The sequence below is a fragment of the Anguilla rostrata genome, chromosome 2 (genome assembly GCF_018555375.3).
Source record: "Anguilla rostrata isolate EN2019 chromosome 2, ASM1855537v3, whole genome shotgun sequence".
Classification (NCBI taxonomy): domain Eukaryota; kingdom Metazoa; phylum Chordata; class Actinopteri; order Anguilliformes; family Anguillidae; genus Anguilla; species Anguilla rostrata.
Window position 1 is genome coordinate 37,012,973 of NC_057934.1, and position 15,989 is coordinate 37,028,961.

General features: G+C 46.0%; 1 protein-coding gene across 7 annotated transcripts in view; it reads left to right on the forward strand.

Moving 5' to 3' along the window:
• LOC135247934 (rho GTPase-activating protein 23-like) overlaps positions 1-9,190 on the forward strand; it is a 94,256-nt gene extending 85,066 nt beyond the window's left edge. For all 7 annotated transcript variants that reach the window (XM_064321928.1, XM_064321927.1, XM_064321929.1 and 4 more), the window contains 5 exons: positions 209-334; positions 457-498; positions 773-866; positions 2,419-2,450; positions 3,325-9,190. In XM_064321928.1, coding sequence (XP_064177998.1) covers positions 209-334; positions 457-498; positions 773-866; positions 2,419-2,450; positions 3,325-4,827 — 1,797 coding nt within the window. In that variant the 3' untranslated portion in view covers positions 4,828-9,190. The remainder of the gene's footprint in view (positions 1-208; positions 335-456; positions 499-772; positions 867-2,418; positions 2,451-3,324) is intronic.
• The last annotated feature ends 6,799 nt before the right edge of the window (positions 9,191-15,989 follow it).

The following is a 15,989-nucleotide window of genomic DNA, read 5'->3' on the forward strand; positions in this document are numbered from 1 at the left end:
AAGTGTTCCAAAAAAACAAAACTTAAATTGTGTGGCCCTAAATTGCAGAGAGTGTTTGTACCAGCGGCCAAAACCAAAATTGTCTTATAATTGACAGGTTACAGCGCTGGAGCAGCTCTGATGCCTAATACGGTGGTGGAGATAGCTTGCGTTGGTGTGTTCCTTGACCTCTAATAGGCATGATAACACACTCCGCCTCTGTGTTTAGATGGAGCCGCGTAACCTGGCCCTGGTTTTTGGCCCCACGCTGGTACGCACCTCGGAGGACAACATGACCGACATGGTGACCCACATGCCCGACCGCTACAAAATCGTGGAGACGCTCATCCAGCACGTGAGTGTAACCTTCCCCGGCTCCCAGCAGCCTGGCCCCCCTACCCCCCCCCCCTTATTTCAGGCAGCACTGACACCCCCCACCGCTCTGCACTGACCATACCTCTCTCTTTACTCTCCCAGCATGCCTGGTTTTTCAACGAGGGGTTGGACAAGGACGAGAAGGTAAGAGCCGCAATGGCGCCGACTCGCGAGTAGCTTCCGCGTCAAATTATTGACGCCATGGGTGTTTCAGCCTCCGAGCAAACATAGCAAATAATTCATCTTGAACAAAGTAAGCAAAGTGGATATTTACACAAAGATTGAAAGGGCAGCTGTGGTGTCAGAAAGTTCAGCGATCGTACGCAGCCTCCTGTGGAGCCCGTTAGCGCGGCTGAGCGTGTACCCACCTCTCTGTCTGTCTGTCTGTCTGTCTGTCTGTCTGTCTGTCTGCCTGTAGACCCCGGTGGACACGGCGGACCTTCAGCCCGTCCCGAACATCGACCACCTGCTGTCCAACATCGGGAGGACGGGCGTGATGGGGGAGGCCTCAGGTGAGAGAGCAGCCCCGGCGGCCGCGGCGGCCATTGTGTAGAACGGGGTGCCTGCGCACACCTGAGCCACAGAGCGTAGCCCGAAACTGCTGAATCGCCTACGCCTCTGACGATCTGTCGTAGCGCCCGCGCGAGAGGGGAGGGCTTTGATACTGAAACTTTTTTCGACTTTTCCTGATGTTGGCACGAGTGTACCTTTTTTCTCTCTCGTTCCCTGTTGCTCTTTCTTTCTTTTTCATATGCTTTTTTTCCCCCCCCACTGTCTTTCTCTGTGTGTTTTTCTGCGGCCTCTTAGCTGAGCCTGTGGAGCAACCACTGCGGTAGGACAGGATTTCCCCTGGCGTAGTGAGCGTGTGTGAGCGTGCGCGTTCCTGTGCGTGTGTGTGTGTGTGTGTGTGTGTGTGTGTGTTTGTGTCTGTCTGTGTGTGTGTCTGTGTTACCCTCTACAAATGAAATCCCTGCTCTTCTCTCTCTCAGTCTCAGGGTTGTCATGACATATTTAATTCTTGTGTGGAAGTGTATAATATTGCCTCACTGAATGAATTGATTAATTGATCATTTAAATGAATTCATGTATGGCCACTGAAAGTCTCTCTTGTGGGACTGCCTATACACTGAGAGCAACACTGTCACTGAGAGCGACTGTCCCTGTGTCCCCTCCACTACTGCCAGCTGATACTGTCTGCTTCGCTGCTGCATATTGTGCGCGCATGTGTGTGTGTGAGAGAACGTGGGTGTGTTTGTGCATGTGTGGCATGCGTCAGTGTGTGTGTGAAGGTGTGTGTGTGGGTGAGTAAGGGTGTGTGTGTGAGGGTGTGTATGCGTGTGTGCGTGTTTGTGTGTGAGGGTGCGGGCATGCCTGTGTTGCTGTTGTATTTTGGCACACACATCAGCAATTGTTTCTGGAGCCCCATAACTGCAAACTCTGTTTCTATGTCTGTGCATTTTGAATGTTCAAAGCTGTGTGTATTCACTTGTTCAGTTTGAGTATTTGAGTGTCAGTCTGTGTGAGTCACATCTGTGTTAAAGCCACCTTGACATTCAACACCCTTAAAGCCCTGCCTTGCACAGCTTCCTTCACTCTGTGGATGTAATCAGTGTGTGCTGTGATGTCATCATTCTGTGCCACAGCTTTTTCCCTCCCGGGCTCCACCCAGACACAGTTTTCACACGGATGCCATGTTCTTTCAAGCACAGTCTTTGAATGACAATCACTTGTGAACAACATGCCACACTCATTCTTCTGGGACTCACTTGTTCTTGTGAGAGTAACATTGTACACATAGGAGAGATTCTCCTGCCCCAGATGAAGAGCACACCACAGACCTGTCCAGTCAGCCACATGAATTATATTTTTCATGTGCAGAACTACTGCCATCCTCAAATGCTCTCCCAGTGGCTCATGTATTAAATCCAGATGTGGGTGTGTCTATGTGTATGAGCCTGTATGTCTGTGTGTGTGCTCATCCACTTACTTTTCTCAACAACATGTTTAAGACTGATGCCCTCTGTGATGCTAACCTCCTCTCTCCCTCTCTTGTCATCGGGGCAGACTCAACCAACAGCGACTCAGCTAAATCCAAGGTAAGAGGCAGAGACAGGAACCAGCTCTGAGCTGCACTTCCTGTATTATGTGTAAATACTTTCTCGGATAACTCGCATCATGCTGCACTTCCTGTATGGTGAGATGCAGTTTAAGTGACAGATCCGTGGTTAATAGCTATTATTTTGAGCCCAATATTACCTGACAAAACTGGTCAACTGAAAGCCTGTATATTTATAAATACCCTGGGGGAAATTTCAGCCACCAGCCTTAGTAGAATCTTTCCAGAACCAGCTTCTGCTCCAGCTGGATACCATCTGGAATTTGGTGATGGTCTGTTGCCTGCACCAAGCTGGCCCACTAGCTGGACATGGTCTTGCCAACATGGTTGCTTTCTCAACTATCTATTTTCCAGCTTGACCATCTCCAAACCAGCTTCAGACCTAGATGGACCAGCTTAAAACCAGGCTGGACCAGCTTAAAGCTAGGCAGACCAGCTTAAAACCAGCTGGACCAGCTTAAACCCAGGCTGGGCGACCTTAAAACCAGGCTGGACCAGCTTAAAGCTAGGCAGACAAGCTTATAACCAGGCTGGACCAGCTTAAAGCTAGGCAGACCAGCTTATAACCAGGCTGGACCAGCAAAACCAGGCTGGACCAGTTTAAAGCTAGGCAGACCAGCTTAAAACCAGCTGGACCAGTTTAAAACCAGGCTGGGCGACCTTGAAACCAGGCAGGTTCGGCTTAAAATCAGCTGGACCAGCTTAAAACCAGGCTGGACCAGCGCTGGACCATCTTAAAACTAGGCAGGTCAGCTTGAAAACCAGGTTGGACCAGTTTAAAACCTGGCTGGAACCAACTTGGTATTTCCACCAGGGTAGAAAAGCACTGTGACATCTGTGACTCTGTGTCTCAGGGCTCATGGGGGTCAAAGCGGGATCTGAACGCCAAGGACTTCCTCTCGCTGTCCATCATATCCGCCGTCACCCGCAAGCGCAAGAAGCGGCCCAACGCCCGCCTACTGGGCAGCAGCACGGACGAGGACTCGGAGCACGAGCCGGTCAAAGCCAACCGGGGGGGGCGGGGCCCCGAAACGCCCAAGCCGCAGGGGCCGGAGGGGGCAGGGGGAGGCGACACGGCACCCAGAGCGGAAGGCGAGGAGGACGAAGAGGAGGAGGAGGAGGAAGAGGAGGAAGACGGGAAAGGAAAAGGGGAGGAGGTGGAGGAGGAGGAGGAGGAGGAGGAGGAGCCCCCGGGGAGGCGGTGCGAGGAAGAGGAGGAGGTCGCGGCGGAGGACGGCGGGGTGGGGGCCAAGGCGCGGCCCTGGCGGGGCCCGGAGGACGCGCGCTCCATCGTGTCGGGCTACTCCACGCTCTCCACGCTGGGCCGCAGCCTGGCCTCGGAGGGCCGCGGGGACGAGGCGGACGACGAGCACAGCGAGCTGGTGAGCGAGACGGACAACGAGAGCGGCTTCGCCTCGCGCTCCCTCACCCAGGAGCGGCCCGAGAAGCCGGCCCGCCCGCCGCGCAGCTTCCTGTACTCCCACGGCAAAGCGCCCGGCTCCGCCCCCGGCCCCGCCCCCAGCCCTGGCCCCGCCCCCGCGGCCCGGGGGCCTCCCCGCCGCACCTCGGACCCGGGCGACGGGAGGGAGGGCAGGGCGCGCTCGGCCACGCCCTCGTCCTCCTCCTTCTGCTCCTCCGCCGCCTCCTCCGCCCCGCACAGGCTCCACAGCCGGCCCTCCTTCAACTCCCACAAGCTGATCCAGTGCGACACGCTGGCGCGCAAGAAGCTGAAGGGGGACAAGGCCAAGGCCCGCTCCCTGGACCTGGAGCTGCTGGCCCCCGCCTGCGTGGAGGAAGGGGCGGGGCCTCAGGCCGCCCGGGAGGCGGGCCCCGGCGCCAAGGCCTCGTCGAGCGGCAGCCAGGAGAGCGTGCGCCCGGCCCCGGCCCCGGCCCCGGCTCCGCCCCCCAACCCCGCCCCTGACTCCGCCCCCCACAGGGCGAACGAGGCGGCCTCCTTCTCCCCCGGCGGGGGCGGGCAGGCCTCGCTGGCGGAGCAGGTGAGGGCGCGGCTCCTGGGCTCGGCGGAGGACGTGCGGGGCGTGGGCCTGCGCAAGCCCGTCTCCCCGGAGACGCGGCGCAAGAAGAGGGCGTGGCGCAGGCACACCGTGGTCGTCGGCACGGTCGGGGCGGGAGACGTGGCCGACGCCCCCCCCGCGGACGACATCGCCCCCGGCGACGAGCCCCTGAACGCGGACGCCGTCGCCCCCGTCGCGGACGGGCACGTCGGCGTCAAGCCCAAGGGGTCCCATCGAGGTCACGAGCAGCACAGCGTTGGACAGTCCGTCCGCCTCGACCCGGAGCTCACCACCGGCCCGACACAGCGCGCTCCGGCTTCCAGGTTCCACCAGTACCTGTAGGGGGCGCCACCGAGCCGCGGAGAATAAAAGAAAGACCAGGGTGTTATCCCAGGCACGCTGGGCTCCTGTATACCGGTGCCCCTGGACAAGCTCCAATGAAACGGCTCTAAGATAGCTGTAGCCCGTGACAGTAGGGGGCAGCAGAGAGGTGGCAGACAGAGAACAGGTGCAGTCGCTTTAGTTCCAACAACAGAGCTGCAAGCCTGTAATTATAACACCAAACGCTTCCATCGCCTCATTCCTATTGGCCATACTGGCCTGGCAGGAGCAGTGCAGTGTTGGCAAAGCCTCTGCAAACAGTCGAGTCCTGTAACCGGATATGATAGCGGCGAGGCGCGCGTTGTAACGGCCTTGTCTTCTGGCCAAGTGTGTTTTTTGTTCACCCCTCCGGTGCTGGAGGAGGGCACGAGCGGCAGCCAGCGAGCCCAGCCAGGCAGATCTTTCTGGGCCTACAGAGCGCCCTGTGGCTTAGCAGAGAAGTGACTGTGCTCTATTACCAAGGTGATTCAGTCACACTCGGGGGGCAACCGAGGACACACTACACACACACACACACACACACTCACAGACACACACACACAAACAAAGAGCAGCCCTGACAGTATTACACACACACACACACACTGCTACAGCAGGAGCACAATGTGAGGTGGGGGAAGAGCCCCAGTGGTATTTGACCCCCTTGTTTCACGCGTGTTAGAAAGCCCTGACGCTTCTTTATTTTTGAACATTTTCGTTCTCCTCGTTGCTCTGACGGACTACGGAAGTTAGCTACTCGTTTGGCTTCTTCGCAAAAGTGCAGTGTGAGAGGCTTTGACCCAAGCTCCCCTGCTACCCCCCCCCCCCTCCTGCCCCCTCCCACCTGCGTGGCCCCCGTCTGACCGTCTGTCTCTCCGTCGTCCTGTCCGTACGTCCGTTCACGTATGTGTGCATTTGTGTGTCAGCAGGTGTGCCTGCGCACACGCATGTGAGTTTGGTATCGTGTTAATCGATTTTGTAACATTTGTACAAAGCCTTGCTAAGTTAACCTCAGTGTATATATTATACATATATATATTTCACTATAATATTTGTTTTTGGATTTTTTTGTTTTTCATTGTTTACAATGGTGCATCCTGGTGCACAGTCATTTCTTTTATGCTGTTACTTGAAATGTTACCCTATCTATGTTTTAATTTGTTTTGTTTTATATATTACATTAAATATATGTATTTATATATGTGTACATATATGTGCACATATGTATACATAATTTGAAATATATTTTGTAAGAAAAATAAGTACTTTTATTGTGAATTGAACTCTCGGGGTGTTCCTGTGTAAAACTAAAACAAAAAAAACTAAACTAAATGAAAGACTGTTCCTTTTTTTCTTGTAACTCTTTTTCTCCTGGCTTCAGGTACTCTGCAGAAATCTTTCCATCTATTTTTCTAACGCAAATGCATATGGCAAACCAGCCCACTCGTGCAGTTCTGCATTACAGTCCGTCATAAAGAAACTGCTTCATTTTCAAATTTTGAACATTTTAACCCACCCCGGGCATGGAAAAAATGGTCTTCCCCTATATTGGTATGGGCTCTCCTGTCCTGCTACTTCTCGTAGTAGCTGACACAGTACTGGCCCCTACCTCACCCTTCCCCTGTCATACAAGTCCCTGCGTTCGGTCAGCCTCCCATATAAGAGAAAATCTGATTAGCGAAAAACTTCAAAGTTTGTCTTACACTTGTGTCTCTCAGCAGTGTAGTATTGGACGGGATGTCTGTGGTGGAGCAGGGCGCTGGTGCACGCGCCTCATTTAAATGCAAACGCAGAGACGTGTATTTATGGCGTTCTGTTGGTGCGAGGCGTGAAGGCAGTGTTCAGTCCACTTTAAAGGCTTCCTCTGGTAGCCTGCCAAGGCCTGTCAGTTACTGCCACCATTTTGAATAGAACAGCTTGCCTGGGAAAAGCCCGATCTGAGTCTAACTCTTATTCCCATAATGCTGACAGCCAGGCCCCCCTCTCTATCTAGACTTCATCCTGCTCCCTTCCCCGGTGAATTCCTTCATTCCTGCATGCCTGGGGCGAGGCGAGCGTCGGTTCAGATTTTTACTGCGGGCCGGTTGTCCTGCTGGGGTTGCATTTCAGCGACGTTGCGGTGTTTCGTGCTTTCTGAGATCAGTGCGACTTCCAGCTCGCTAGCGCAGGCCAGCACAGCTGCTAGCCCGACAGCATTTTTGCAAATTGGCACTCCGGTTGTCTGCTGGTGGACAGGTGATGCAATGCAGTCGAGATGAGGACCAGCTGTTGAAGAGGACGCAAAAAAATTAGTCGTTGAACAAGCACGGCTGCCCGCGGACCACCGTAGCATTGATTTCTGAAAGGCTGGCAGATCAGCAGCTGGCACGGTCCCACAGGCGCTTGCTTGTTGGGTGTAGTGATGCTCAGCTACTACAGGAGCTGCAGGTTTGCTAAATGCATGGAAATACTCTGATGAGCGAACGAGCTGTCAGATTTAATTTATGTGCAGCATCAACGTTCCAGGATGTTACTTTTCTGCGGAGAGTAGAGGTCTTTACACAGGGTAGCCATTAAGATCATTGACAAAGACTTGCAAGACAGGGTACAGATTGTGAGTCAGGCTAGATCATGTTCAAAAGTCATTCATGCAGAAAAAAGAGATTTCCTCTTGGGACTTGCGCTGTATTACCTTTACGATGTGTTTATCTCATATTTTCTCGGCAGTTGAGGGACTGTTAATGATCTTGAGCCGAAGGCCAACTGGCGTATCGCCTCTTCTTGGGATTGTGTTGTGGCTAAAGAGTGGAACTGTGGAAAAACGTAAGGTGAGGAAGAACTACTGCAGGCGTTGCTTTGGGAGAGGAAAGTGTAGGGTGAGGGTTGCAGGAAGGCTCGAGTTCTTGCTGGTCCGTTCCTGGTTACAGTGTCACCATGGGTTGGGTCTGGAGTGGCGATGAACTATGCTGTCCAACCAATGACTTCTCCAAATGTGTCACTGCGGAAATGCTTACATCGTGGCATCAGCCTTTTGGAACACTTACTCTGAGAACAGTGAACAGGGTTGGAAATGGCCATTTACACTATAAAAATCAGCCAATCAGATTGCATACAGGTTATTTTTTATTTTGAATTGTAAAAGAATAAGCTTTCACCCTGGACCCAGGTTATGACTTGGTGTCCCAAGTATACAGGATTTGCCTGTCTGGTTTGTCTACATGCAGCTGTAGTCCTTAAGATAACATTCGCCCACAGGCCTCTTACAGATGGAAGGGAGAGCCTGTATGTGGTAGTGCAGGTTCCTGAAACCCATCGGGGAGGCCAGGCTCGATCCCTTGGTGTTAGTCGTCCATAGAAAGGGCCAGAAGTTGTCAGCCATTTCCCCCAAATATTCACTGCAGTGAACATCAGAGAAGTTCCACTTCTTTTTGATTTTAATAAGTTCCATAATTTTCTGTCTTTGTGCATTTGCTTTTTCTTAAAATGTCCGTAGGAAGTGCCTCATTTCTGGAGTGTGTCATCTCTTGCCATAGTTGGGGTTTTTCCATTTATCTCGTTCTTCCTTGTTTGTTACCACATTATTTTAGGCTATTTTGATTTTAGTTACTTTTCTTTTCACATCCTCATTATCTGCTGTAGTCTCCAAGGTCGATGAAAAGTATGACAAGGCTTATCTCTGGATGGCTGGAAAAGCTCCAGTCAAGAAGACGTCTATGCACATCCTGTTCTACCTTTGGGAACACATGTAGTAAAAAGCAAATGTAATGGCTGCAAAATTCATATGAAGCATTAGTCGGTTTATTTCAATTTCCTTTTCATTTTTAGGCAAACCACTTCCCATATTGTTTGTTTTCTGCTGGAAACTGAGGATTCCTGGTTCACGGAAACCGTAGATAGTATTAAAAAGAAAATGGTGGTACTCTGTCTTTCCATTCCATAAGGATTGATGCACAATGTTGTGGCAGATTGTCAGCTTTCCAAAAAATAACAAGAAACCAATTCTAATCATTCCTACAGAGGCCTTGAAGTAAAACTTTCGAAACTCAAACAAGAATTTCCACAGAGATTCATGTGCGTGCTCTAAATGTATGTATCGACATTTTAAAATGTATGCAAATAATTGCTGTATAGTTTGAGATTTTTTGTACATATTGTCTTTGAATGTGTAACATATTGTGTAAAGAATATTTTGGATTGTTCTCAGAAAACTGTTGCTAATATGAAAACAGCCTGACATAACAAAGGCAGCATGCATGAGACCAGTCCCTTTAATTTTTACATGGTTCAGTGCTTTAAAACAATGCAACCCCTGAAACAAGGTCTATATATGTCGGAAATAAATGGAATTCTGTACAAAAAATAACAACCAGGTGTGAACATTTGCTTGAGGGTTGTGGATGTTAAACTGTAGGTTTGAATATTTTACTTTGAATTTTTTTAATCGACCATAGGGTAATCAATAATATTTGTACTATATGGGTATTATGGAAATGGCAATGCAAATGTAGGGATGAATTTTGAAATCTCTATCACCTGTTGTTTGTATATAAATAATCTCAGTTCTGAACAAGCATTAAATATGTATATGGGAAGATTAATGCATAAAATGACATATACTTCTTAAATGTATATTATAATGACATAAAAACAAGACATTTAGTTGTAAAGAATTTCTGGGGATTGTTCATGCATTGTATCTCCGACCGTGTGAGATTCAGGAAGTCCGTTACACTGCATTGCCCCTGACATTCATAGTGGCAGGGACAGCTGAGATGTACTACTGACAGCCAGATATCCGACTCCCATCTTCATTAATCTTCAGCTTTGTGAAGGACAACAAGGCTACATTTTCTTCTGCAAGACAAGGAGTGAATGGGGGTGGTTGTTCGACCAACACTGGAAAAAATCTAACAGCACTCAAATAAGTACTGTAGTTGTCAAATAGGAGCGATACTTTTTATATCAAACCTGCATATGTCATATTATCACAATTTGTGTTGATTTGGTTTGTTTGACTTGTAGCCCCAGTCTTATAGTTGTACGGTATGACATGAGATGGAGTCTGGAGGATTTTTCTTGGAAATGGTTGCACATGATTGCATACTTTTATGTTATTACTGAGTCACCGCACTGTACACATTGTCAGTATAATCAGATAAAATGAATGACACCATAATTATTTTTTTTTGGGGGGGGGGGGGGGCTGGTGGGTGGGTGAAAAAGAAAGGTTTGGGAACACACACAAGCCACCTCATTCAGGAGTCAAACTCACCAGATGGCATATCTTCAGTTACTATTAAATTTCTATCCACCAATTTTGATGTTCACATTTCAATACAGTATCTCATCCATATTGAATTCATAATCAATTTCATACAATTAAAAATCAGCAGGGGGATTTTGCTGAGGTGAGCCTTTCTTGTGCCTGTGAAGTTTTATGCAGATCTGTGAGGCATCTTAAATTGTTAAAATTTACATTTTACTCCATGAAGGTATGGAAGCTGGAGACTAAACTATTTCCATTGTCAAAATGAAGAAAAACACAGCCAGGCTCTGTGCCAGGTTGCAGCTATATTTATGTTTTGTATTGTTCAGAATTGCTATTGTTTATAACTATAAATCAAGTGCTCCACTGAGTTGTATTTTTCAAAGTAACAAATCAGACATTGAATTTTCTTGAAGAATGGTTGTCTTCTTACAGTATAGTTTTGTACTGAGTGTCTGGGTATATCATTCTACCATTTCACAGAGTCATAAACCGACCACACAATAGCTTATTTTTAAATTCAGTTTAGCCACATGCAGTGCCTAAATTTGCAATACAAATACCTACTGAGCAAATTATTTCATACATTTAAAAACTATTATAAAAATAGATGGACGTGTGATTTATGGTCTCCTTTATTTCTGAAGACAGGTCCTGTTACCCTGTAGGCTATTGTGTAGGTCCACCTTTTAAACAGATTAAATAATAAAATAACTAGTGACATTCAATAGAGAGTACACAGTACATCGGCCTCCATTAGTAGTTGTTGTCACATAGGTAATCACATCACCAAGTTTTTTAATTCAATTGTGTTCATAAGGTCAGCACACGCACTTGCGCACGCACGCACCCATGCGCGCGCGCGCACACACACACAAATTCAGCTCCACCACAGGCAATTATTGTTTGGATTATCAACTCCGGCGATTGGGGTAGTAATTCACACATGGATGCCTAAGCACTAGACATAGTAATTATACAGAAGTCTGCTGCTACATCACAAAAGACCATAGGTCAGTTTCACCACAAGGGTAATTAATACTTCCCGAGAGCATCATTGCACAGAATTGTGCCCTATCAGCAACAGAACTATTTGCATCACACAGTTGTCTCTTGACCTCCTGCTTACCTGAGATTGCCCACTTAAAAAAGAATGGTTAAAAGGGCACTATTGGGGCCACCTCTGATTATATATATATGCAGTTAACACCCCAGCCATGTGGGGTGTTAGCTGCACCGATTGTGCTCACAAAAATCACAAAACAATAACATTTCTTGGTATGCACGGGAACAGCTTCTACAACAACAAATCTGACAGGAAATAAGCGATTTAGCTTGCTATGCATGTGTTTAAAATTGGACGTCAGTTTGGTCTCGTGTTAGGAATGACAGAATCATTCTAGCAGTGATCTAAAAACTTCTTAATTCATCAGAGGGGGAAGTGTTTTGGAGTCCGTAGACAATGAGGTGATTCGCAAGCATTCTTCCAATGTTCACAGATACAGGTAAAATAAATTCGCAGATAAACACAGTATGCTAACTGCTAACTTTGCTTACGAGTTGTCATGTTGTCAGCTGTCTTGTCAACAAAGTAGGTCGTTGAGGGAAAAACAAAATAGCAAAACTTCTGACTTTAACGTTATAGGGAAAGCTCTGCTGCTGTCAATAAAATACTGCCGTCTACTATAATTCCTCTATCGTATGTCTACAATAGATGTTTCGTACTTCCGTATTATAGATTCTAAAATTATTTTCCGTCAATGCAGCGAGCAACAAATATGTAACAGAAATGTGTATGTGTGGATAAGTTTGAGACGATAATTCAAAACTGCGATAGTCCAAACGGAAATACCCAAAACGTAAAATCAGCTGCCACTAACAAAACACGTTTCAGGACTTTGTAAAATGCATTGCTTGAATTTCAAATCATGGCTCACTGAGTTCCGTGAGATTTTACGCAGTCCTTGAAAAAGAGGGAACTTGATCGTCACATGTGTGATTATCATCAAATGACTAAGATTTTTTTGTGCATAAGCGCTAATGAAAATCCCAGCCATGTATTATATCAACTTTTCATTACATGTTACACTCACAGGAAATGAAACAATATGAAACCAATTAGACTTTAGAACTTTAGAGGGTGTGAATAGCACACTGCTGTAAAGATTTAGGTTATTAATAACAATCACATAAATTTTAATGATTGAATGTGTACTTTGCGTGTCAGTAATTCTCTCCCAATCATCATTACTGCACTATGCGGGTAACTGCCAAAGTGAAGACATTTGAATAAATGAGGGATAGGCTACAGAGTATATTGTACGCAGGTGCTTCCACACAGGTGTGATACCTAACTCAATTAGACAATTAGCGTCCTAGTTTGCTCCAGGTTGTGTATAAAAAGCCTGGTGAGGCCCAGGCTCACATTATTTGTCTGTGATAGTAAAAAAAAAAAATGTGGCTTTGAATGATGGGTGGTTGTTTTGGGATGCATGGTAGGAGCCTCAATGCCTGAGACTGCTGAACTTGCTGATGTTTCACAAGAAACTGAGGCTAAGGGATGCTGGAATGGAAGTCTGAGAGAAAGCTCTCATTGATTAGAAAGCAATTGTTGTTGAAGGTGCATATTCCTTGAGCATGATGTTCATCCACTGGTTTGAGATTCAAGGCAAAACAGATCAGCAAATCTGAAATCATTTCTGTTGAGTAGTTTGTCAAACTTCAAGAAAGAGATTTGCTTTTGGCAGTCACCTGTAGTTCTTGGTTAAAGAGACCTTTCTGTAGAACATGGTATAGGCTAGTGACCAGCCATACCACAATATACCCTGTTCCTGCCAAATGACTTAACTAAGCAATTGTGGGCTTTGTTAGCACTTGGATGGGTGGCTTTCTGTGTTGTGGCTGGAAGTGGTGTTGGTGGGCCAGTAGGGGGTGAGCTTCCCTCTGGTCAAATAAAACCAAATTCTTCAGCACAATGGTGGGGACACTGCAATAGGAGATGTCTTTCATCTTTCGGCTGAGATGTTAAACCAAGGTCCTGACTTGCTGTGGTCAGTAAAGATCCCATGACACTCATCACAAAGAGTATGAGATTCCCTGGTGTCCTGGTTAAATTCCCAACCTAGGGCGTCATTTATAAAAATGTTCTTAGATTTATACTTGAACTTACTCTTAAGATCATTTCCGATGGTGTGCTTACGTTCGATTCATAAAAGATACTGAGCATAAAAAAACCTTGTTTAGGCAGGTTCTAAGAAGCCCATTTGTAACTTACACACCTGTGATCTATAAATATCAAATTAACTTAAAATTAACGGCACCTGAACGTGCCTTACAATCAGCGATTTCCCCTTATATAATGCTAGTACAAATGAGGGTTTAGTCAGGAATAACCATGGACCAAAAGAGAAAAGCAAACTTTTTGGAAGAAGACATCACGGCAATGGTAGAGGAGATTCAGGACAGGCAACACGTATTATTCGGTGGACTAAATAGTGGGTTGACAAACAAAGCCAAACAGGTAGCTTGGTAGTGTGCTGCTGCAGTGAACAAATTGCTCATAAAGCTAATGCAAAGTTCACCACAGGCTTGGACGCATATGCATCCCAAACTGCAATACCCCTACATAGCCAGCAGGAAAATCACTCATGTCAAGTCTAGACTTTGCGTAGAGATAAGATCATTTCCACGTCAAAGTAAGGTTTTATAAATAACTACTTATACGTGATTTTCTGCGTAAGTCATACTTAAGATCAAAATTGATCGTAAGTCCGTTTTATAAATGAGGCCCCTGGCTCTCAACCTGCCATGTAATCATCCCCCTGTTAAATTGATTAAAATTATTCTCTCCCCATCCACCATAGCTGGTGCATTTTGAGCATGCTGGTGCAAAATGGCTGCTGTGCATCATTCGGGTGGGTGCTACACATTTGGCAGTGGTTGGTGAGTTTTTCCCTTATCGCTGTGAAGTGCTTTAAGTGTAAGGAAAATTGCTATATAAATGCAAATTGTTAACAAGTATTATTATTATAATAATGGAAATATTTCTGTAAAGTCACCTAAAATCCTGACTGACCACTGTCACTACATATTTCAACCTGGGATTAGGGCAGCTGATTTCAAACTGTAGTTGCTTGCCTGTTTTCACTTTAAATAAATGCATGGATGGGCCTGGAATATGCAGTTTTTGTTGACTGTTTGAATCTGATGAATCCTTTCTTATACGCAGTGGTCAAAACATCAAGTTTGTCACCTCGACCTCTGACACTCCAGCCAGACGTTATCCACAGCAATTGTGTGTTTTTCAAAGTTCTCTTGTAGACATGCTTACCATGAGTGTAGGCAACCAGACCTTTCCAGCATCTTTATTCATGCACATGTCTGTGTGGAAAGTTATTCAATGGTGAGCCACATCTGTGTGGTAGACTCCGCTTTGCATACACACGCTGTCTCTCTTACCCAGGTTGTTTTCCCCACTATAACTCCACTCTAAAAAAATCCTGTTAAATTCAAAACAGAGGAGTAATTATGTACACATTTATTAACATTTACTCATACTGTTAAAAACAGTATGCAAAACTCCTTGAAATGAGTGCAAAGAAATAGTGGTTACAATATGGCTGTCTGTAAAGGTAATCTGTACAATCCTCACAAACTGTATTTTGTCTACGTTCAGCATTTATTTTATTTCCCCAGCTTTAACAGACATTCAGTGGCTTTTTATATCTTCAGTGGGCCACTGCCATTAAGATTCACAATGAGTGTTTTCACTGCAACATAATCTGCAACTCCTATTCGTTATAAATGTGTCAATGATGCGTTGTCCACATTAATGCATATTTTCTCAGTGTGTGAATCGTTTTCTGCGGCTTTGGGAAATTCCTTGTTTTGAAAATGGCTTTACATTTCACCCAGTATCTTATAAATGAGGATAGTGCCGTATCTAAATTGATGCATTTGTTCACAAATTATGAAGAATGTCTTGTGCTTTTTAACTCTCTTCAAAAATATTTCAGCTGCACGTATTCCGCAGTCTTATTCATACCCCCTCTCAAATAGAGAATTAAATGTTCGCAATGCAAAAGTGCTCCCAGTTTCAATAGTGATATGGATGCTGTAAACATTTAATACATTAAGTACATTCCCGTGCCATTTCAGTTAAGAGACACGACTTGGTCTGCTAAAACTGACTGCCTGCGTCTTACAGAAGACTTACATCCCGTGTGTGTGTGTGTGTGTGTGTATAAAATGTATGTGTGCATTGTTCTTAAAAATACTTCTGTACACTGACATGCTGGTCATAACAGGCTGTGTAGTTATGAACTGCATGTGGCTAAAGACACAATGGGGCAAAAATGAGTCAAGCATAAACCACACCCCTGCACTGTTTGAGCATCTCCATTTTACTTCTGACAGAGGCTGAAATGCTGTAACAGTTATTTAGCTGCAAAGTTTAACTACAAATGAGAGTGTGCTTCTTGGGGCCAGAGTCCATTTCCAGGGAAACAAGGAAACTACTGGAAATACATCGCTGAATCTGAAGATTGTGTCCCATTAAACACATCACAGCCTTCTTGTTACATCTGTATTGTGCAGTGAGTTTTAAACTTTTGTTATGCATTCAAAATGTAACCATGGAAACATGGTTTTTCATTTGTATAGCTACATGTAGGCTATCATTTAACTAACCAGACTGCCATACTGCTTACCATTCCTTGCTGCATTTCCAGATAAAACGCATGTGTTTAAGGGTTAAAAATGACGTAAGCAAGAAAAATTAGAGCCAATTGAGCTGGCAATAAAAGTAACTACATGGTTCAACCCTAAATTAAAAATGAAATTGAAACGTTTTTTTTGTTTTTTTTTCTTACACAATGACATACTTCCCAGTTCGGGAGCT